Source organism: Ochotona princeps, chromosome 3 (assembly GCF_030435755.1).
Source record: "Ochotona princeps isolate mOchPri1 chromosome 3, mOchPri1.hap1, whole genome shotgun sequence".
NCBI lineage: Eukaryota > Metazoa > Chordata > Mammalia > Lagomorpha > Ochotonidae > Ochotona > Ochotona princeps.
Genome location: NC_080834.1, coordinates 92,317,455 through 92,340,138, shown reverse-complemented (window position 1 = coordinate 92,340,138; position 22,684 = coordinate 92,317,455). Strand labels below are relative to the sequence as shown.

Below are 22,684 nucleotides of genomic sequence, written 5' to 3'. Positions count from 1 at the left end.
ACTAAACGCAAAAAAAAAAAAAAGAAAGTTTGTCCCCGAACCACCTTTTTCCCCCCAATTTCTTGTAAGCTTTATATCCGTTCCCCCATTCCTTCCACAACCTTAAGACTGGTGCAGAAGAATTTAAACCTTCCCTTTTGCCTTCTCGCTTTAGTAGCACCATAGAAACCGGCTCCCCGACCAACTTCGCAGAGGTAATCTAAGAAGGCAGCCAGCAGGGGGACCTCGCGGCCCAAAACCTTCTAGTCATTTGCCGAGCCCTGCAGAGGAAAGCTGGAGATTCGTTGTTCAGGTTGTTTCCCCAGACAGACTTTGACACTTCAAAAGGAGCCTTAACTGAGGCACAGTAACTTGCCCATAGTCTTAGTTAGCCAGTGGCAGTTTGGACCCCAAGGTTGGACACAGCCAACTGAAAAGTCATTAACTTGCATCTTCTGTAAACCGATAGCACAGTAATTCTGAATTAAACATGCCCAAGTGATTTATATGCTTGAAAGAGGTCCAGATGCCTGGACAGATACACAAACTGGTCTCACCAGTTTGTTAGGCCACGCCATTAGATCTCCAAGTGAGTGAAACCTACCTTTCATCTAATGTTTTTTCAACTTCATTTTATCTAAGAGATTCATCTTCCCTCTTGTTGGTTCACTCCCCAAATGCCAGGCTGAACCAGGAGCCAGAACCTCTCCAGGACCCAGGGCTTGGCATCACCTACTGCTGCTCCAGGCGCACACTAACAGAGGCTGAACGGAGATCTGAGACAGGACTTGACCACAAGACACTCTGATGTGGGATGCAGGCATCCCAGGGGCCAACTTCAGCTACCCCTTGTCTCAGCTTTAATATTTATTCAATTTCAGTTACAACAACATTTTTATTAAGAAAAGAATATCTTAGGGCTTCTGAAACAAGCCCAACAAGTTCATCACATACATCTCATTTTGGGAAAAACTCAGATAACAGACTTACTGTACTTGAATTAATTAATTAATCCTCATGAAGCACAAGAATTTCACAATCAAGGAAATGCAGACTTAAAAGAACCACCCAACTGTAACCAGCACAGAAAGTTGCCTAATCACAATCCAAATCTTACTGCTTCCCAAGCCCCGTGTTTAATCCAGATTAGCTCTAACACCAGGAATTCCAGCTGTGCTTCAGCATCTAACTCCAGGTGGGTGGTACATGCTGGCATTTTGTGAAATCCAGTCATGAAATGGAGTCACTTTGACTCAGGCCTGCATAAGTTTGCTAACCTGCTCTTTTTGCTTCTGTACACAATGCTTTGCCAGTTTCCTGGGGGCCAGATCACTAGGCTGGCATGCACTGCTAGCAACCCTTGGTTCCAGGAAACAATATTGTATGATTTATTCACCCATTGTCCCCATGACAGCCTCTAGCAGCTGCTATAGCCCACCCATTGTCCACCCATTGTTATCTGGCAGCCCCCAGTGGCTGCCCAAATCACCTGGTTCCCATGGCTATATAACTCACTCTTTCTATAAAAACCTGTGTAACTCTCACCTTGGGGTCACTCTCTGACCCCAAAAGCTTGGTCTGTTTACCTGCCTCCTGAATAAGCTTTACTTCTTTGCACAGTTGTCTGGGTTGCACTTCTTGGGGAGAAGCTTGGGTTGTATGCAACAGTATGAGCTAATCCACCACACACTGTTAGGTTTAGCCAAGTTGCTTCAATGACCTGAATTGCAACACAACTAGATCCAAAATGCAGCTAGTTACTAATGCCAACCTCAATGGGTTGTGAGCCCATGGAGGAAAAGCACCAAGAGTGGTTGGCATTATGGTACAGCCGAGTAAGCTGCTACCCGCAGTGCTGACATCCCATTCAAACACCCTGTAGAGCCCTGGCTGCTCCACTTTCGATCCAGCTCCCTGATAATGGTCCAGGAAAGCAGTGGAAGATGGCCTCAAGTGTTTGGAGCCCTGCAAGCATCTGGGAGACCAGGACGCAGTTCCAGGTGGCTGTCTGGGGAGTGAAGCAGAGAATGAAGATCCCTCTTTGCCTCTTCCCAATTCTGCCTTCCAAGTACATAAATAAATCTCTTACAAAGAGAAGGAAACAATTAAAACCATGCTTAATGTTTCAGAACCAATTTAATCATGCTGCAGACACCACACTTTAAAAATTATCTATTTATTTGAAAGGCAGAGCTAGAGAGGGTGGGCAGAAGCAAAGTCTTCCATCCACTGGTTCACTCCCCAGGTGGCCTCAACAGCCAGGGTTGGGCCAGGTTGAAGCAGGAGCTAGAAAGTCCATCTAGGTCTTCTACATGAGTGCAGGGATCCAAGAACTTAGGCCATCCTCTACTGCTTTCCCAGGCTGTGAGCAGGGAGCTAGACCCAAAAAGTAGTAGCTGAAATTCAAACCGGAACTTACCCAAGTTGCTGATGCTGCAGGCAATGGCTTGAACTGCTACATCACAGAACTAAGCCCCAAACAGGGTTTTTTGTTTTGTTTTGTAAGTCTGAATATCTAGTATGTACAAACATAATTTAGCAAGATTTCAAATCTCTATTGACTTTAAATACACAGGCCTGGAGCGATGCCTCAATGGCTAAATCTTAAGTGCCAGGACCCCATATGGATTCCAGTTCAGGTCCCAGCTGCTCCACTGCTTATGACCTGGGAAAGGAGTAGATGGCCCAAAGCTTTGGGAACCTGCACCCACATGGGAGACCTGGAAGAAGCTCCTGGCTCTTGGCTGCAGGCTAGCTCAGCTCAGCCCTTGTGGCCATCTAGGGAGTGAACCAGAGGATGGAAGATCTTTCTCTGTATAATTCTGGTCTGCCTTTCCAATAAAAACAAAACAAAACAAACAAAGAAAAAAACTTCAACATGTCTCTAGCATTTGCAGTTGTCTATAACTCTTCTAACTATACTCTAAATATTTTTATTAATATTAGGAAAAAGTAATTCTGGAATTGCATTTAAGCTTCCCATCTATACTCTCAAGGCATTATTTCTTCTCTACTTATCCCAGAGTTTATTGAAAAACATTTCCCAGACTGTTTTAGGATCACTACTCCTGAAATTTTTGCAGTAACAGATTTGTTTAAATGTTGCACTTACTCCAGACTGGTCTTACTTGCATCTGCAGTTTGTCATCCATCCTCAGTTCTTTGCCCATAAACGGTAATGTGCTTTCTGAAGTAAACTTCTTAACTGGAAACTTCAACGGTCATCAAGACAGTCAGCCAGAGTCTAGCAATGATGCAGAAGCTTGAGCCCCTCTGTGACACATATGCTGGAAGGGCAACAGTTCAAGTCCTGGCTGCTCCACTTTCCACCCAGCTCCCTGCTAATGCACCTAGGAAAGCAGCGGAGGATGGCCTAAGTCTTGGACTCCTGCAACCACGTGGGAGATACTGATGGATTTGGCTTGGCCCTGCCGCAACCATCTTGGCCATTTAGGAGAGAACCAAGATAGGAGCACTGTGTGTGTGTGTGTGTGTAACTCTGCCTTTCAAATAAATGTTTCTTTTAAAAAAAGGCAGTCATCTATTCAATGCATATGAGTACATATTATATACCAAGCAAAATAACACCTGGTGATACAGCAGCAACACCTCCTTTCCCTGCAAAATTAACATCTCTGCCCTCTGGATGCATTCTAGCAGACAAGAAAAGTATGAAGTGTACCAAACAGTGATATGCACTTCCTCAGCATAAGAGGACATATCTGGACCCGTGCAGTAGCTTAGTGGCTAAAGTCGTTGCCTTGCATACGCCAGGATCCCATATGGCTGCCGGTTCTACTCCTGGCAGCCCGCTTCCTATAAGCTCCCTGCTTGTGGCCTGGGAAAGCAGTCGAGGACAGCCCAAAGCCTTGGGACCTTGTACCCACGTGGAAAACCCCGAAGAGGCTCCTGGCTTCAGATCTGCACAGCTCCAGCCACTGCAGTCACTTGGGGAGTGAACCACCGGACAGAAGATCTTCTTCTGTCTATCCGCCTTTCCAATAAAAATAAAATAAATCTTTTTTAAAATGCCTTTAAAAAAGACTTATCTAAGTGAATCAACACATGGCTAAGTGGACAGATAACTATGTTAGTAAGCAAATAACCGTTAACTCTAATTTGGTTCTTTCCAGAAGCGATCTGGTAATTGGCATTCACTGTTGTGTAAGAACGTGGACAGATTGTCCACCCTTTGCCTTTACCTCTGACCTAGCTTTCATGTCAATGAGTAGGTACCATCCTCATGACTCTCCCTCCCCAAAGGGCCACCTGTATTCTGTTCTGGTCCTATCTGTCTCCACTGCAAAAACACAAGACACCATGAGAACAGGAGGGAGGTTTACTGATCTTATACAACAGTGCCACAATGAACTTCAAAATATACACAATCCATTCAGCCAGCATTTTTCCTTTCAAGGAACTGATCCTAAGGAAACACTTCACAATATGCTAAAACATTTAGTAATTAGGATAAAGCAGAGTTAGGTTTATAATGGCAAAAAATTTTGATCAAATTTTCACCAACTGATTAACAATGTATTCAAAGCGATGTATTCAACAAACTGCAAGCACATTTTTAAAATAATGGAAAGAAGGCCCAATGCAATGGCTCAATGGCTCAATTCTCCACCTGCAAGTGCTGACATTCCATAGGCGTGTCAGTTCATGTCCTAGCTGCTCCACTCCCCATCTGGCTCCCTGCTTGTGCTCTGGGGTGCTCTGGGAAGGCAGCAGAAGATGGTCCTAAGTCTTGGGATCCTGGCTTCGGATCAACTCAGCTCCAGCCCTTGCAGCCATTTGGGGAGGGAGCCAGCAGATGGAAGATCTTTGTCTCTTTCCTTCTCTCCATAAATCTGACTTGCCTTTCCAACAAAAAGTCAACATTTTTTTAAAAATGGAAGGAAAGAGACATTACAACTAATTTCAATATGTGTAACATTTATGATAGACTTGAAATAATAAAAACTGAATAGTTTTCTGGTGAAATCTCTGAGATTTGGATAAAGTATAGAATCCAAGGAGAGGAAAGGAAATGGAGCCATCAATAATGCAGTGCTAGCCATGAGTCAATGGTTATGTATGTTCTATTGTTATAGGCATTTGAATTTTTCCATAATAAAAAAGTTTATAGTATTTACCTATTAAACAAAACAAGATTAACAAAAAAAATGATCCTGCTGTGTAAATAAATCTATAAACATACAAACCCAAGGTCTAGATTAGGAAGGCCTCATGCAGAGAAAGGAGGTTTTCTACGCCAAGAAGGATGTTACTCATCGCTGTGCACCAGAACTTCCTGAGATAATGCCTATGCCATCATCTTCCCTATTCTAAAGAACACTGCCAGCTCCTTGGGGCTATGGACGTCTTCCCAATGTTAGGAAAATACCTGAGGAACTGGGATCTTTTGTCTGTCTTGAAGTAACAGCCACATGAGGCTGGCGGGTTTCCTTTGAAGTGGCACGGATAACGGAATCATGTATGGTTATCTTCACTAACATCTATCATTATTTAAACATTTTTCCAGCCATGAAAAAGCGATAGTCAATGCAACAGTAGAAAAGCAAGGCTGTTGGCTTTCAAAAAATGAAGCTGCAAAAAGCTAGGTTGCGGGCTCGGCAGCGTGGCCTAGTGGCTAAGGTCCTCGCCTTGATCCCATATGGCCGCTGGTTCTAATCCCAGCAGCTCCACTTCCTCTCTGTCTCTCCTCCTCTCAGTATATCTGACTTTGTAATAAAAATAAAATAAATCTTTAAAAAAAAAAAAAAAAAGCTAGGTTGCATAGAAAGGCTTATGTAACTGTTTTCAGTCACTAAAAGGAAGACAAAACCATACAATACACTTCCAGTTCTGTTTTCCAACTCTTCATTCTTTGATTTCCCATTAATATAAAAATATGTTTTTTGTGAGGCCAAAAAGTGGCTTTTGTACTTTATGTCAATGAGACAGTCATCAGAACTCTGTGACCAAATAGAAGAAAAAAAACTTAAAAAAAAGATTCTTTACTAAAACGATCAGCAAAAAAGAATCATCATGGATCAATTTTAAAACCCTGAAAAAGAATACAGTATCTTAAATATAACAGATTTTTAACACATATACCACACTAAGTAGAGTTCACAAAAAAAAACCAGAAGTCTGACCGTAACAGAACTATGCAAGAGGTGAGATTTTTTATTGACTTATTATTGCAATTTTTCAGCATACAAAGTACTTAATCAACTATATTTACAATTCTTACATAATGTACATTTTAGAAATAACTATAAAGATAATGTACTTTGCTTCATTTACAATGACAAACTACAGTAAAACTACATTCATTAATTAGATACAAATTCTCTACATACTAATAAAAAGTAAATGGTGTGTTGGTTATACATTCTTTAAAAATACCTTTTCATGGATAGCAAGAAATATTACATGTAATAAGTCTTTATGACTGGAATGACCCAGAAATATCACAAAGCATAAGTAAACACATATGGGAAAATAGTTCATCATTTCCAAAAGTTATTCTTTCACCTTTGTGTAAAATGGTGCCAAACAATCTTTATAATGTGACAAGCTTTCCTCACTTAAAATTAACACCCAAAAGAGTGATATGGAGTTTGAAGAAAATCTAGACAGTAAATAGTGAAAAGACCAATGCAGACAAAAGATCATTTTATCAAATTCTGCTTTGTACCCTCCCATGATCCCACTTTCATGAGTAAATACATGGAAGAAGGATCTGGAATGCCATATTTAGAGAATCCAGCTACACTCAATCTCTGATCCGTTTAGCTTTCTTTCATTTGGATGGATCAAGTAATTGAGAAGAACATGGTGCATTAAAATTGTATTTTAAATTTTTTTTACTTTCTCTAATGTGTACTGCAAAACTATAAAAATTTCTACAAACTTACACCTTCAAATAATCTATTCATTCAAACCTATATCCAGGTTTTCTAGAACATTTGGATCTTATCACCAAAATACAAGGAAAGCTGGCAGTCATTATCAGATTGTGTTCCTGAACAATAACATCAAATCAGTTCACGATATAAGTAAAGTGCTTCTAACAGTCAGTCAGACCTGGGTTATGGAGTCAACTCTGCCACTAACTAGCACACCAAGTGACTATCCCCGCCCAAACCCTGTAAAACAAAAGGAGCACAGAGGATCAAAAAAGCAGACAATATTGACCATCTTACATAGATAATCTCTGAAGTTATTGTGAGGATCAAGTGAAATAAAGTAATATCAAATTACACTGTAAGTAGCAAGCAGTATGCAAAGGGGTGTTATATTTAAATACATATGTATGTTACATTTAGCTTCACCCCATCCATCTTGTCTGTGAGGAGCCCTGAATCAAAAAACTGCAGTGACTGCTGGGTCAGTGCTCTTTCCACTGTATCATGCAGTTCCCAAGTTCTTCAATGCTATAGCAGGCATCATTCCTCCAGCTCGTGGGCATGGTGCTATAATATAAGGTTGACAACAGAAGAGTGATCTGGGAATGTGTGACTATTCTACACGGGATAACCTTACAACACTTTGGTTTCTTGTGACCATACTGAACATGGGGTAAAATTGTGTCTTAAAATACTGCTAACATATTACAAACTTAAATCATACAACAATGAAGGTATACATTTCTTTTTTCCAAAACATCCTCATAAAGAATCAAAATACATATTCCAAGTTAATTCTATGTGTTTGGGAAAGTAAATACCACAATTCATTAAGACTGACAGTGAAGACTAACAAAAATTAGACAAATACTCTAGTGTAGTAAATCCTTGGAAAGTTCTTCTAAAGATATTACATAAGATGACTTCTAACCTTATATATCTTAAACATGTAAATGTTTTAATGAAGCATTGCAATTAACTGCTCAATTACCTGTAGCCTAGTTCTAACAAGAAACTGCATTTTATGAGCTCTTCATAAGTAATATTACTACTCTGATGTTGGCATTAATCCGATATTTAAGTTTATGAGCTACTGACAACAAGCTAATAGAATAAGAATAAGGAATCAGAAATTAATGTCAGCAGGTCAATTATGGAAAGACAACAAAGAGTGGTCCCAGAGACTAATCAAGTCCAAGAGCACATTGAGCACTGCTGACACTCCAATTCCTCACAACTCTCAGCAGAACGGAACTCACGTCTGTTACACACAATACAGAAGCCGCTAGAGGACAGAGTTCAGTTCATCCAGGAGCCAACCTACTCTGTAACCATTAACTTAGAGCCTTGCTGTTTATTCCATCATTTCTGGCAAATGTTATCCCAACTGGGTATCACCACATTCAAGAAATCAAGCCACAGAAATAAATTTCTGTATTGCCTTGCCAGCTTCCCTGACATATGAAAGATTTAGATTTCTCTGAAGATATGTTAGACTTTGATCATCTTTAGGCAAAATATATTCCTAAACATGAGATTTAAGTAGAGGCTAATTCCTGCCTCATGAACAACTCAGGACTCAAGCCACAAGGAGGGTTGAGTGCCACAAGCAATGGTCACGCATCTCCCACAGGTGTTGGGAAGAATCAGTGGCTGGACCCCAAAGGAAGACAGCTTACACTTTCTCAAAGTCAAGAGCTTCAGGAGTGAAGTCCTGTGATGAAGACAGTAACAGGCACTACAGAGGAGCTTCCTTTTCACAGTTAGTTTCTCTGTTTAACACATCTCATTTCCTTGCATTTTGGATAGTTAATTTCAAAGTACATTGTTAAAAACACTCCTGTTCCAAATCAGAATTTTGCCTTTAAATAAAGCATCTAAAAGCTAATGATCTGTGCCTTTGAAGTGAAACAAGAAAGATTTCAGCCTCTTCGTGTTGTTGTAGTTAAAATACAATGTTTTGGAAATCAGCATTTCCTCAGATATAATTCACAGATATATTTTTATGCTTATCTAATATATATTGACCATCACTAAGTAAACATTCGTCTATCCAAAATGTCCTAGGTATGGAACCTTTTCTATGAAGTGAATACCTCTAAGTATATTTCCTACTTAGATAATGATTTAGTGTTTAATCAATTTATAAAACTCTACTTTTCAGGGGTAATATGTTAGAAAATTTATTACTTATCCAATTAACTAGTTTCTCTTTTGCAACTGCAAAAAACCTCTTATTCGGAAACAAGGAATCAGTAATATTACTTACAATCAATTTCTAAAATCAAACTTAATTGTTGACAACATCAGGTAGGTACCATAGGGCAAATTACCTAACAATTCTATACTGCTGACATGTCAAACAAAGGTGGAATCAGACTAATTTTTAACATACAATAGTAACTATGTATACTGATAATGTTTTGAAATTCAAGGGTTTGTAAATCATGTAAGTTAATACTAAAGATATACACACACTGTAATTTAAAAGAATGTACACTCTTTATAATACACAGAATGGAAATAAAGTTATTGCTATATATTTCTACATAAATTTTTAAAAAGAGGGAGCTTTTTCTGCTTTGTATACATTTTGTCTTTCACCAGCAACAATCCCAAAATGAAAATGCCCTACATTATTTTGATTATTATAAGTCTACTTTTTGTTTTGAAAGTTATGGTTTTAAAAGTTGGGTTTTGCTTTATATCCATTCAGGTCAACGTCTCTGTATTAAAAAATTTTAATCCATATTTTAAAAGTTATGTTTTGATGAAAGCATAATTTTGCAACATTGAAGTAACCTTTGAAACTGTTTTATGGTAACAATAAATTTCTCAGGGTTTTAGAAAATCAATCCAACAAGGAAGAGCTACAACTTCTGAACTAAGATTAATAGTTAAAAAAGAAATAATATGTTTTTTGCTTCACAGAAAGATGGAACAGATCGAAGGGACTGAAGTATGGTCTACCATGTACTTACTCTGTGGATGTGAAAGCATCAGATGACAGTAACCTGTCCTCTAAGGAGTGTCAGGGCATTCACGATCAAATGGGGGCAGCATGATCTCTAGCTCCAATGAGTCATACACGTTGAGTACAAAAGGTAGGCTACCGAAAACAGAAAGCATACACATCTATACCAGAACCCCTAAAACACATCACAGGAGCCAAAGCCAAGATCCATTCTTGAGGCAGGTGGAACAGCTGGCTCCCACAGGACGCAGACTCTCTGGAATGAATGGTCCTGAGCTCCATGCGGTGGGAGGTGGGGTGGGGCGATCAACACAATCATTACCCCCTGATTTTTTTTAAAAAAAGGAAAAAATAAAAAGAGAGAGTCTGTCTAATCTCTCTGCATTCTGTAACCTACAGTTGATGAAATCTAGGTTCAACTTTTACCTATTAAAAATAAACCCTTTAAAACAGGCTTTTAATTTTTAATGACAGAGATCCCTCCTACAGCAGGTTAGGTTCCTCTTCCAAGTACTAGATGTCTTCAACTTATAAAAACATCAGTGAACGGGGAACCTTTTCTTCAAACCACTCAATCTCTATCAAAATTAAGTAAAATTAACGGGGTAAAAATTTCTGAGTTTTCACTTGGGACCGGTGGGGAAGTCATCAGATTCCATATGATCCCACTTCTTAAAGAAATTCAGAATTTCTGTGAGTCCTGCTGGAAACGATTTAGTTTCTCTGGATTATTGGATGCCATTTGGGAAAAATCACGAAAAATATCCTGGTACGTTTCATCACCTGCATGAAAGTAAAATAAGAATACATTTAAATTTATACAGTTAAAGTATTAATAAACAATGATCTTTATGACTACTAAATGCCTTATAAATCATTACATTAAAATGTTAATCAAATAAGCATTTCTGGAAGAAAAAAACCAATGGAATATAAATGCTGGGAAAGTATTTAATGAAAGGAAAAAAAAAAAAGAACTATACCTGAAAAAAGCACCTCAGATGCAGCCACAGTGGAAAGCTCACAGTTAGACAAGAGGAAAGATGCAAGTGTTTTAAAGCCAGGTAAAGAGATACATTTATTAACACATGAGAAATAAAAATCATTCTAGAAGAGTTATTATAGCAAACAAGACATTCTTCAAACAAGTATTTTCCTTGATAAAGGTCAAAAGAAATGACCAAATCAAATACTAAGGTTTATGATGGATGCAAGTTATTAGTTAACAAGACAAACCGACCAATAGGTGGGAAAAAACTTCCACTTCCATTTTAAATAACAGATGGAAAAGTTATTCCTTCTTTAATGGTTAAAATTATACCACCTAATCTACTCTTGAGAATAAAATAAAAAAGGTAGAAAATGACTCTAAAATCATATTTTATATGTAGTCAGAAGTTTTCTGTTTATTATACAACTTATGAGCAAGAATATTATGATAAAAATGTGAACAAATACCAAAGACTGTTAAATTAGAAAAAAAATGTGAATACATACAATTATAGAAAATGTGCTACTGGTAATATAGCAGAGTGAATACTGTTTTTCTTGTCATGAGAAACTAAATATGTACACACACATATATATACATATATATACACATGCAGATTAATCCCTCAGACAAAGGAATCTTATTTTCAAAATGAATCATTCATCATGAATGCTTCCTGCTAAACATTAGCTTCACACAGATGCTTGGTATAATTTTGTTCTCAGAAGTTAGAGCATAAAGTATTGGTTTTGGTAACTACTGTTGCAACATGAATTTATAATTATTTTCCATAATATACCTTGCATCCATCTTATAATAAACTCATTGCCACAGTTGCTATTAACAGTGCAGTAAGTTTTGTCAGTTTTTAAAAAGCAAGATTTTTCAGGCAACAAATGTCATACCCAAAGCCAGAGAATCAGAAAAGTGTTGGACAGAGGTAAAACACTAGCAAAAATGTCTAATAGTATAACTCAAGATTCTCAATAAAAATCTTTAATATTTTTATTTGCTTTCAATATTTGGTCTGTGTTATAAAGCAATTTATTAAAATCTCACTTAGTTTTCACATAGCCCTGGAAATTTATTCATGACCTGAATCAATAAATTAAATCTAATCAAGTAACTTTACAGAGACACAAACAGTTAAAAGATAATCTTGACAGGTTGGCTCTGAATAATACCTAATTTATATCATTACTACTACAACAAAATAAGGGTTGACATACTGTAACAAGTGGTAATACTTATATCCATCAATTCTTAAAAGTGTACTTCCACATTAAAAGACAAACTACAACCTATTCCCATTTTCAGTCATTCTAAAAGATAAAGAGAGCAACAATAAATAGCAATTAACAAACCATACAAAATATTCTAAAAATTTTAGATGTTAAATTAAAATATTTAAAATATTTATTGTAAACTTTATAAATATTTTTAAAATATTATTTAAACAGGATAGTCTGGAATTTTACTTTCCAAGAAAGTGTAAAGTGCAGATTATAATACAAAAATACCACACTGATTGTACCATTCAACACCAAAAGTAACTTAAAAGGCACACATTATACATTCAAGAAGAAATAGAAGGATCTAGCAAACACTAACGCCAAATGGTTTACAGATAGCACCAGATGAACATTCTTAAATATAATAACCGTACAATGGCAATATATGGCTTCTACTATCAGCAATGCATATTGGTATGACAAACTGTGGATGTTTTTTGTGATTTCCTGTTTTTTGTTTTTCAGTCATCTAGTACCTATTACACAACTATATTTTAGTAGAACCATTGTACCATGCAAAAAAAAAAAAAAAAAAAACTATTAAGACCTTCCTTCCATTCATTGAATTAAATGCTTCCTTGAAGGAAAATGTTGGTGCTATAATAATCCTTGGTTTCACTGACTGAAAAAAGTTGTAAAGTTACTATAAAACAAAAGGAAGTTTCTACCTTCATTCACACAGATACACACACACACACAAACACACACACATCCCTTTCTGTTAACAGTTTCTAACAAAACACTTAATATAGCATTAACATACTACTTAAGGTCTACTTTTCTTAGAACTTAAAACAAAACGAATGTTACAAGAAGGTTAATGATTAAGATATTTAATACGGCTAACATAAACTGAACCTTGTGATGATTATTTTAAACACTGTAATTTCTCCCAAGGCAAACATTTTGTGTGCACTAAAAAACATAAAGAAAACTCGGAATATGCTGCCTTGGAATGTTCCAGAAGTAAACCTAACAGTTTATTGTAAGTGGTGAACAACTTGTCACCCAATAATGGTAATACTAAGCATATTACTTGGTCATGTTTTTTTCCCCTCCAGAAAGCTAGCTTTTCTATGTGACTGAAGAATTTGAGGTTTTTAAAATACATACTGCTGTGTTTCCACTGAGAATGTAAATTCATTTTTAATTTTTGGTATTCAGAATAGCCATGACAATAGCAGTAATAATGATTCAAGGACCGGAAGATTTCAATCCTGAAATGTACACCCTCAAAGGGAAGGGCACATATGAGATTCGCTTCAAGCAGATTAAATTAGTAATCCTGCCCTGAGTTGGCAACAGCTTCATTTTGCAACTGAATAAATTAGTAACTACCAGTCTGACCTATTGCACACTCACAGATTCAGGACTGGTCCCCTAAATCAACGATCTCAACAAGACCAGAGACTGTAGAAACTACCAAACCAGTCCCCAACAATCAGCACCACAGTGAGCCGTTTCCCTCACCCACCCAGGCCTCCTGAGGGCTGTAGACACTGCTAACGGACAGCCCCTTCTTTCAGAATACTTGTGCTGTCACATCCATTGTCTTAGAAAAACTGAGAGTTCCAAGTCCTTGGAGCTGAGACAAGAAGTGCAGAAGCGAGAACCTCTAGCAGTCAGTCCACATTGCCAAACATTACATCTGAGTCTTTCAAAAGACAGAGCTCTTCATTACCAAAGACTGAAAACACCTGTACCTAGAAATTACAGGCATTCTGAGGCTTCTTTTTAGTGCCAGAATAGCCAAGTAAGATTCCAATAAAACAATCAACCAAAGATTATGAGAAAAAAAATCAGAGGGCAAACCATGAGCCAAACTTATCTGCTCTCAAAAGGCATGTAAAGGAGGGGGAAGGAGCAACTAGACAGCAGTTACTGTGCCGTTTCAACACATCACCTGTGTACGCACAAAATTATTCTGTTCTAAATACATCAGGCCCTGTGAGTTTAAAAGTCCAATCAATTTTCAGGTTGACCCTTCAAATGGATCAAAAGTTTGATTTCAATCTGAGAACACTATTTCCAGAATTCTGATTAATTTTTAACCTCAAAACTAAAATTTGGGAATGGTATAAAAGCTTATTTAAAAATGAAGCTCTTTTCCCCTAATTTTTATTAAAATAAATTAGAAAACTCAATGTGTCTCTATTACTAATGAGTGGCAGGCATTATTCATTTACTTCTGGATCAACTTACATACACATGATAATGAAAGAGACATCTAAATGCTCCCAAATGTGGCAGCAGAAACCCCAGCAGGTGTGATAGAAACAGAGGGGGTAAAAACAGAGGCCCTGTCCTGTCCAGCTCCCTATTTCAGGGGAGAGCTGCCCACTAACCTCTGACTAATCATAATGGTGCATTTCAGCAGCAAACACTAAATAGACAGCAACTGCCCCAATGTCTAACTTGAAGTTCACCCTTATCTCAGGTCATACCCTTTGAGCAATTTTTACTTTAAAGTGCTTGAACACAAAGGCCTCAAAAATGGCCTAGTAATACTATCACATAAGTACATTTGTTATAAAATTATAACTTATTTAAAATCTGGCATTCAAGTTTAAAACAAATAGGTGAAATCCAGAATTAACTCTAGGGCTTCACCTTTAACCGGTACTCCTCATCCTGAAATACCATATCATGAGTCAGCAGTACTGTATGATCCATAGGATTAAAGCAGAACATCTAGATTGGAAACATCTAGCTCAAGTACCTCTATTCTCAATTCTTGCTTCCCTAATAAATTAAGCTGCAACAAAGTAGCAGATACAGTTCTAAGGAAAAAATGGCCCCACACTGACAGTATACAATTCAACTAAAGTAAATGGCTTTAAACTAGCATGAAGTACAGATATCGCAAAATACATTTAACAGGAATAATTGATATTATCAGGCCACTGTTAAAGCAATGCATCAATATTCCTTTCTTAAATTTAATTATACTCAATGCAATGTTCATTTCAAGTATTTTAGTGATAAAATCCTGAAACTTTTTACTAACATGTATATGAATTCTAAGCCAAGAGTAGTAATTCACATACTCAAATTCAAGAAATAATTATTCACTTCTTTGTAAAGAATATGTAATCAGGATATGTTCATCAAAGAAAGGAATCTGATCAACATTTTCTTGTTTCTTGACCTCCTGACTCACAGATGAAAAGTATTCAAAATGAAACTTGAAGCAATCATGAATTAAAATTTCTCTCACAAGAGTAAGTCTAGACACAGGGTTCACGAAATATTTTAAATACTTTCACTTATCCAATAGATGTACAATTATCTGAGGTAAAACTAGTGACTAAATCAGATCTCTTCCTCAAACTTTTAAGTGGATTCTACTCCCTTTGTGAACTTCTCAACCTACTGGTGTATTTTTATTTTAAATCTTTAAATTGTTTTTTAGACAGGCATACAAAACTCATCAATACTTTTTCATGATACTTTCCATAGTGACTTGTTATATATCAAATACATGATTTGTCTTTTTCCCTGAACAAAACTCTTAGAAAATCCCTGAATAACATAAAGAAAACAATTTTGTTACAGTCACTTGAAGCTAAAAAGAATTCCAAAAAGAAACCACTTTGCTGCTGTAAGTATATAAAGAATACTTTTATCATTCCGTTCACTTCACTGGAATGTATATGGAAGACATCTGTACAGCAGATAAAGTCAGCAGCCAGAGTTAAATATAGCAGGTCAATGGGTACTATAATAGGATTAATTCAGGATTTTTAAAGGCCCAGGATTAGCCACCCAAAAATTTTAAGAAGTACAGTACATAGCTAACAACTCACAATTTACAAGTTATAAAAACTAAATTATCACATTGTTTTGCTACAGAACTATGAATCTTCCAATTGTAAACTGATAAACTCCTGAATGCATTTCTTATATTGCATTTCAGTATGATTATTAGTAGAATATTGACCTGGCTGTCCATAAAGTCCTTCGGATTCCCGCATCTCTTCATTCATTCTTGCCAACCGCAACCTTAAATCAAATAAACAAGTCTGTTAGGTGATTAATTCATAAACAAATGAACTAAACAGGCAGGTAATATGTGCACTAATGTAATTCTTTTTCCTTTACTAATATTTGCCATAGACAGAAATAGCTTTTGGTTTATCAGACCCAGCAAAATGAGATACAAAATTGTTTCACAATTCTGGAATTCCCATATGAAAACAATAAAACATTTCTGACAAGTACATCTCTGCTCCATTTAAGCAGCATCCCAGCGACAGCTCCAGCAATTGCATCCTCCAGACTCCAGGGGATTCCTAACTCCTGCTACAACCTGTCAACTATCATCTGCCAACTGCTGAAATTATTGTTTCTCCAGAGTGGAAGCAATTGCTTCTCAGAAATTCTGGCTCAGTGAAGTGAGAGAGTGCCCAAGGCTTAAACTGCAGGTGCTACCTATAAAAATTAGGAATAGGTTCTGATTCATAAATTCTATTATCATAATAAATGACTTGGGCTACACTGAAGGTTTTCTGAAGGCTACCATATTAGCTATAGATTCTTTTTGAAATGATTCATCCTAGCAACTGAAGATAAACGGGTAGCCTTGGGGTAAGGTGAGCATGTCTTCTCTTTTCATTTTTGCTAACTAACTTTATGCAACATTTTGAAACAGGCAAATTTGTACAGCTTGACAGTCCTGCTGAGCCAGCAAACACCCTCTGCCCTCCAGGACCTTTAGTTACCCTCTTGGGACGCATTCCCACAGGCAATCGCAACATCAGACACAGACTTTTTCTTATCTTCAATGTCACAATTCCCTCCACTTTAATGTGCTCTCTTAATCACTTTGTGAATTAACAACCATTCTACATGTATTCCTGATTTTTAGAGAGGCTATTTATTTACAAAAATTCTAAAATAAAAATTAAGTCTTTACACCAAGAAAAAATGTGAAAATCTAGACAACTTGAGATCAAACAGTGAATAACTATTTTAAAATTGTTGAGGGAGGGAATGGTTGTTATATATGAATTGCCTGGGAAGTTGCTCCTAGGTTAGGTTCTCTAGAGTATATTTTGCTTTAATAATTCATTTGTCTTCTGTTCTAAATCCATAATCATTTAAAGATTCTAGGCTTTCCTACAACAGACTCGACAATAACAAGAATTCCTCTAGTGGAAAAAAAGACACTGAATATAAGAAATTGGTTTGGGTTTTTTATTTTGGTTTTTAATTTGGGGAAAGGATTCGAGGGCGTGTTACATGATAAGTCAAGAATTCTCAGTGGGAGCTTAGGAGTTAGTTCAAGGCAGCCATGGAAGTTTGTCTCTTTAAGTGTCTGAAACTCAGCATTGTAGATGGACCTACTTTTACTCAAAAGGTGAAGAATTAGTAATTCATGTAGCCCAGGACCGAATAAGTAGGTGACTTCATACAAAAAACACTTTAGATTTCCTACATTAGAAGTGTAACAAACTATTTTGATATAAGCCAAATCAAAACCTCAAAATTCTCTAACAAATCACATTAAACTTTATTCAAACATTCAGAAACATGTACTTTTATTTTAAAAATTAACCTGATACAGAGTTGGCATTGTGGCATGATGGGTTTACCACTGCCAGCAACACAGGCATCCCCTATGGCGACCAGTTTGAATCCCAAGTGTTCCACTTCCTATCCAGTTCCCTGTTAATGCTCCTGGGCAAGCAGCTGAAGAGTGCCCAACTGCTTGGGTCCCTGCACCCATGTGGGAGATCTGGATGGAGTTCCAGGCTCCTAGTTTCCATGTGACCCAGCCAACCCCAGTCATGGCAGCCCTATGGGTAGTGAACCAGTGAAGAAAGATCCTACTCTGCGTCGCCCTCTCTGACTATACCACTGCCTTGCAAATAAATAAGTACATACGTCTTTGAATAACTGGGTATTTTTAAGCAAAAATTCCTGCCACTGTCCAAAGGCCATACAACTTCTTAAGTTAATAATATCAATGCAATTGGGCTCTTCACTTGAATCCTTTACTTATCAAAATACTAGAATAATTAATTACCTGAACTGCCTCCCCACTTAGAACTATACTAAGAATTAAAGATGCTATTTTAAATAGCTATTTTAGATTTTCTCTTCTTATTGGTCAGGCAAAAGAGCAGAAATGACTAAGGAGAATTTCAGAATCAGAATCCCTTCTAGTTTCAATCCTAGCTCTAACGCTAATTTTTCCAACTACTTGTTGTATAGTTTCCTTATATATGAGAAAAAATGTTTTCCTTATAGGATTTTTATGAAAAGCAAGTTGACTATTCATTCATTTACAGTGTCTGTATGTAATGTACTTAGAGGAACATATAACACATAATAAATGGCAAATTTAAAGTTCACAAAAGTATCAAAACTCTATGCTAACAGCCTGTACAGATAACATATGAAAACTACCTAAATAAAAGAAAATACTTACAAAGTTACTATATCAGCATTGGCTGCTTCTACAGCTATGCTCAAAGGGTCCTTCCCTTCCTCATCAGTGGCATGCTGATTGGCACCCCGTTTCAGAAATAAACATACCTGCCTGGTTAAGGAAACAACATTTTCAAGATATTTTTAAGGAAAATTATTAATGTTCATCATAAAAAGTTCTAATTTAAAGAAATAATACTTTCATTAAGAAATTCTTGATTCATTCTACACTGATTAAACTACTAAAAATAGAGATTTACCAAGACTAGCATTTTATAAGCCTGAAGATATTCTCATATATATTATCTTAATCTGCTATTTAGCATGAAAGAATATATAAATTATGACCCCTCCCCTCAATGAATATCTTTTAAAAGTAGACATTTATAAGCCTAAATAGAAAAATCAAAGTTATTATTTCAGAATGAAGGAAACCAATAACACATAATCATAATACATTAATCATAGTACAATAGCAATAAGCATGATGTAATCTCCCAATTTTATTCCACAAACATTCATAACTAAAGAAAGTGAAAAATATGAGAGGGCAGGCATTGGCACAATGGTTAAAGATGGTACTCTGAACGCCCGCATCTTTCATCAGAGTGCCAGATCCACTCCAGGTCTAGTCTCACTGAGAAGAAACAGGTAATGGCTTCAGGACATGAGTCAGGACTCACATTGTGGTTCCATGGGTTAAACTGCCACCTGAGATGCCAGCAGCCCGTATGAGCACCAGGAAACTAAAAACAACAGAAAAAAATATCCTGGACTCTGTCACCTGGACACCTAAATGAAGTTCCAGGCTGCTGGCTTCAGTCTGGAACAACCCTGGCCACTGCAACCACTTGAGGAGTCAACTAACAGTTTAAAGACCTTTCTTTCCCCTTTTACAGAAGTACTTGAGTCCTTGCCATGTGGGAGACTTGGAGGGAGTTCCTGCTCCTCCTGTCAGCCTGTCTCAGCCCCAGTTGCCATGGGCATCTGAAGAGCAAACCAATGATTAAAAGATACTCTTCCTTCTCCATCTCCCTCTGTCTCTCTACACCTCATATAAATAGAAATTTAAATAAATATACTTATACATACATTAAAAACGGGCATATGGAGTCTGTGAAATAAGAAGAAGTATGCTAATTTAAGAAGAAAAGGGCGGGCCCGGAACTGTGGCCTAGCGGCTAAAGTCCTCGCCTTCAACGCTCCGGGATCCCATATGGGCGCCGGTTCTAATCCCCGCAGCTCCACTTCCCATCCAGCTCCCTGCTTGTGGCCTGGGAAAGCAGTCGAGGACGGCCCAAAGATTTGGGACCCTGCACCCGTGTGGGAGACCCGGAAGGGGTTCCAGGTTCCCGTCTTCGGATCGGCACGTACTGGCCGTTGCGGCTCACTTGGGGAGTGAATCATCGGACGGAAGATCTTCCTCTCTGTCTCTCCTCCTCTGTCTCTCTGTATATCTGATTTTGTAACAAATTGAATAAATCTTTAAAAAAAAAAAGACGAAGAAAAAAAGAACAAAACCTAAGTTAAATACTACTTTATGGCAGTATAGAAAATTCCTTATGAAGTTATTGAATTAACTCTCACTAATAAGAGGGAAAGAAAATAATAATAAAATAGAAGATACTATAAATTCTTAAAAATATTTAGATATCCTGTGATACTTCATTTAAAAAAGTCATCTATGACAAACTTTCCACATAAATGACTTTATGTTTATGACATTTTTATTTATAATTTCTAACAGAAAGTCTACTTTTAATGATTTTATTGTTATGAGAGGTAATATTGCTCCAAAAGTCAGAATGTCAATAATCAAAACAGAGAACTTCATTTGTAATTTCACTTTAGCACACTTTCAGAAAAACTAAAAATTCTGAAGTTGAAAGTTCTCCCAAGACAGGCTGTGTGCTGTGCTATGCAGTCAATATAAGTGTATATCTATCAATTCACACAAAGACAAGTCTAATGCAAAGGATCATAATTGCAGCCACTCCTGTGTGACTGAAGTTAGTACTACAACTGATCTAGTTAATAATTTAGTTACTTGCTACAGTACTTATGTCTGAAAACAATAACTTAAATTTTTTTTATTTACTTATTTGAGAGATAGGCCCAACTGCTCCTTTACGATCCAAATGCCCTCAGAGCATGGTACAGGGACTGGATAGCCAGGCAGGAGCCAGGAATTCAACTCAAGGTTTCCATCTGAGTGTTCGGAACACAACCACTTGAGCCATCACAAGCTACCTCCTATGGTACCTATTAGCAGGTGGAATCAGAGGCCATGTCAGGACTTGAACCTAGCACTCTGATACAGGAAGCAGACATTTCAAGCACTCTTTAACCCCTATGATGTTTGCATGAAGAATAGTTTGTTTGTTTTAACTGAACAACAGTCTCTTTCAAATTCTGCCCTGTCAATGAAAGTCACAAGAATGTACTTCTTTACAAACTACACCAAATGACCTTAACTTCAGAAAAACTAAATATGATTTCAAATTAAAGCATACTTAAATACTTAAGCTGTCTAGTTACCCTGTATGCCCCAAGACGGTAGCATGGTGTAGTGGTCCCCGCCCTTGGACATCTCTTTGGTTCACATTAGCACCATTCTGTAGGAGGAACTCACAGGTCACCAAAGAGCCCTTAAAGGAAAAAGGAAGGCAACAATGTATAACATAAGTAAGATACATTTCTATTCCAAACCAGTACAGTTTCTTGTATGTTAGTTACATTCCATTTTTATTTCATTCTTCCCCAAAGAAAAAAATAAAATAACTCCCAGGAAAAGTGGAGAAATGATCAATTATTTTACTTTTGTTCATAACACTACTTCTAGGAAGAATGCATTTGCAGTTTTTGATCCAGCAAAACACTCCTACTTCATCAGATTTCTCTTTTACTTCCAAAAAAGGGGAAGTGAGGTTGAATCAATTAAAGTGACTCCCAAATACTATTACTAGCCCCCACAAATGCCTCTGTTTTCTAATCCATCTATTAATGCTTAATAACCTATGGGCACCAAGGACTAACTCCCAACTGCCAAGGAGAACACTAGGAATTGGAGTGCTTTCGGAGGCCAAGAACTCTGAGGTCACCCACCCCCATCAGGATCTCCCACATGGGATAGAAGAAGACCAAATCCTGCCTTACAGGATCCAAGGTCATAGGAACAACAGCTAGGAGCCTTAAGTGGTCCGTAGACACAGAAAAACAGCAAACTTCCTTCAGGACTAGGGAGAGGAGCTTTCTCTGGTCCTTACTTAGTTCCAACTTTGGATCCCCATTCTCTCTGGCAATGACCATCAGGGTCGCTCCGGAGCCCTCCCCCCAAACAAACAAACAAACAAACAAAATCAGAATAGACAGAGAACAACAAGGAAAGCTTAGAACCAGACAGGAAATGGTCAGCGTGGATTCACATATACCTTACTAGGTAGGACACAGAGATTAGATACCCCTCACTGGGGAATAGAAGATTTCTCTGCATACCCCTCCTAAAACAGTTCTACACCTCAACTGTTGGCATATGCCTTGCTCGGGTTATAAGCCAGTTTAGACTATCCCAAAATCTGCCAAGTTCAGTAGAATTATGCTTCATCGCTATAGACTGCTAAATACTAAAATGAGGATAGATACGAGACAGCTGAATAGTAATCTATAGCCATTTTAAGGTGTATACAAGCTAATTGTATATAAACTAAAATCAATATGTCAGTGAAGTAGTCACAGGATGTGGTTAAGAACTTGCATCTTGTAACATACTGGTCACTCAATACCATGTCAATTAATTCCATAATGTTGTAAATTGTCGTTGATGTTATGTTGGGGCTTTTAATTGATCAGGATGATATTCTGCCAGCTCTACCTTCAGACCAGAGATGGTCTCCCCAAGAAACCACTGAATGTATCTGGACAATTAGATGCTGGACTCTATGCTTGGTATATGCTTGCAATGAAAAGAATCTCAACTGAATTTCATCTGTAGTACTGCAACAAGGTAGAGGAATCCACCATGGGGGAAGGGTATGGGGAGGGGTTGGGGGAAATTCCAGAGCCTATGAATCTGTGTCACATAATGCAATGTAATTAATAAAAAAATATGAAAAAAATG

General features: G+C 37.4%; 1 protein-coding gene across 1 annotated transcript in view; it reads right to left on the bottom strand.

The window, feature by feature from the left end:
- Positions 1–6,138: 6,138 nt before the first annotated feature.
- ACAP2 (ArfGAP with coiled-coil, ankyrin repeat and PH domains 2) overlaps positions 6,139–22,684 on the bottom strand; it is a 142,047-nt gene continuing 125,501 nt past the window's right edge. The window contains exons 20-23 of the mRNA XM_004577805.3: positions 21,106–21,215; positions 18,569–18,679; positions 16,076–16,137; positions 6,139–10,635 (exon numbers count right to left, since the gene is read on the bottom strand). Coding sequence (XP_004577862.1) covers positions 10,535–10,635; positions 16,076–16,137; positions 18,569–18,679; positions 21,106–21,215 — 384 coding nt within the window. The 3' untranslated portion in view covers positions 6,139–10,534. The remainder of the gene's footprint in view (positions 10,636–16,075; positions 16,138–18,568; positions 18,680–21,105; positions 21,216–22,684) is intronic.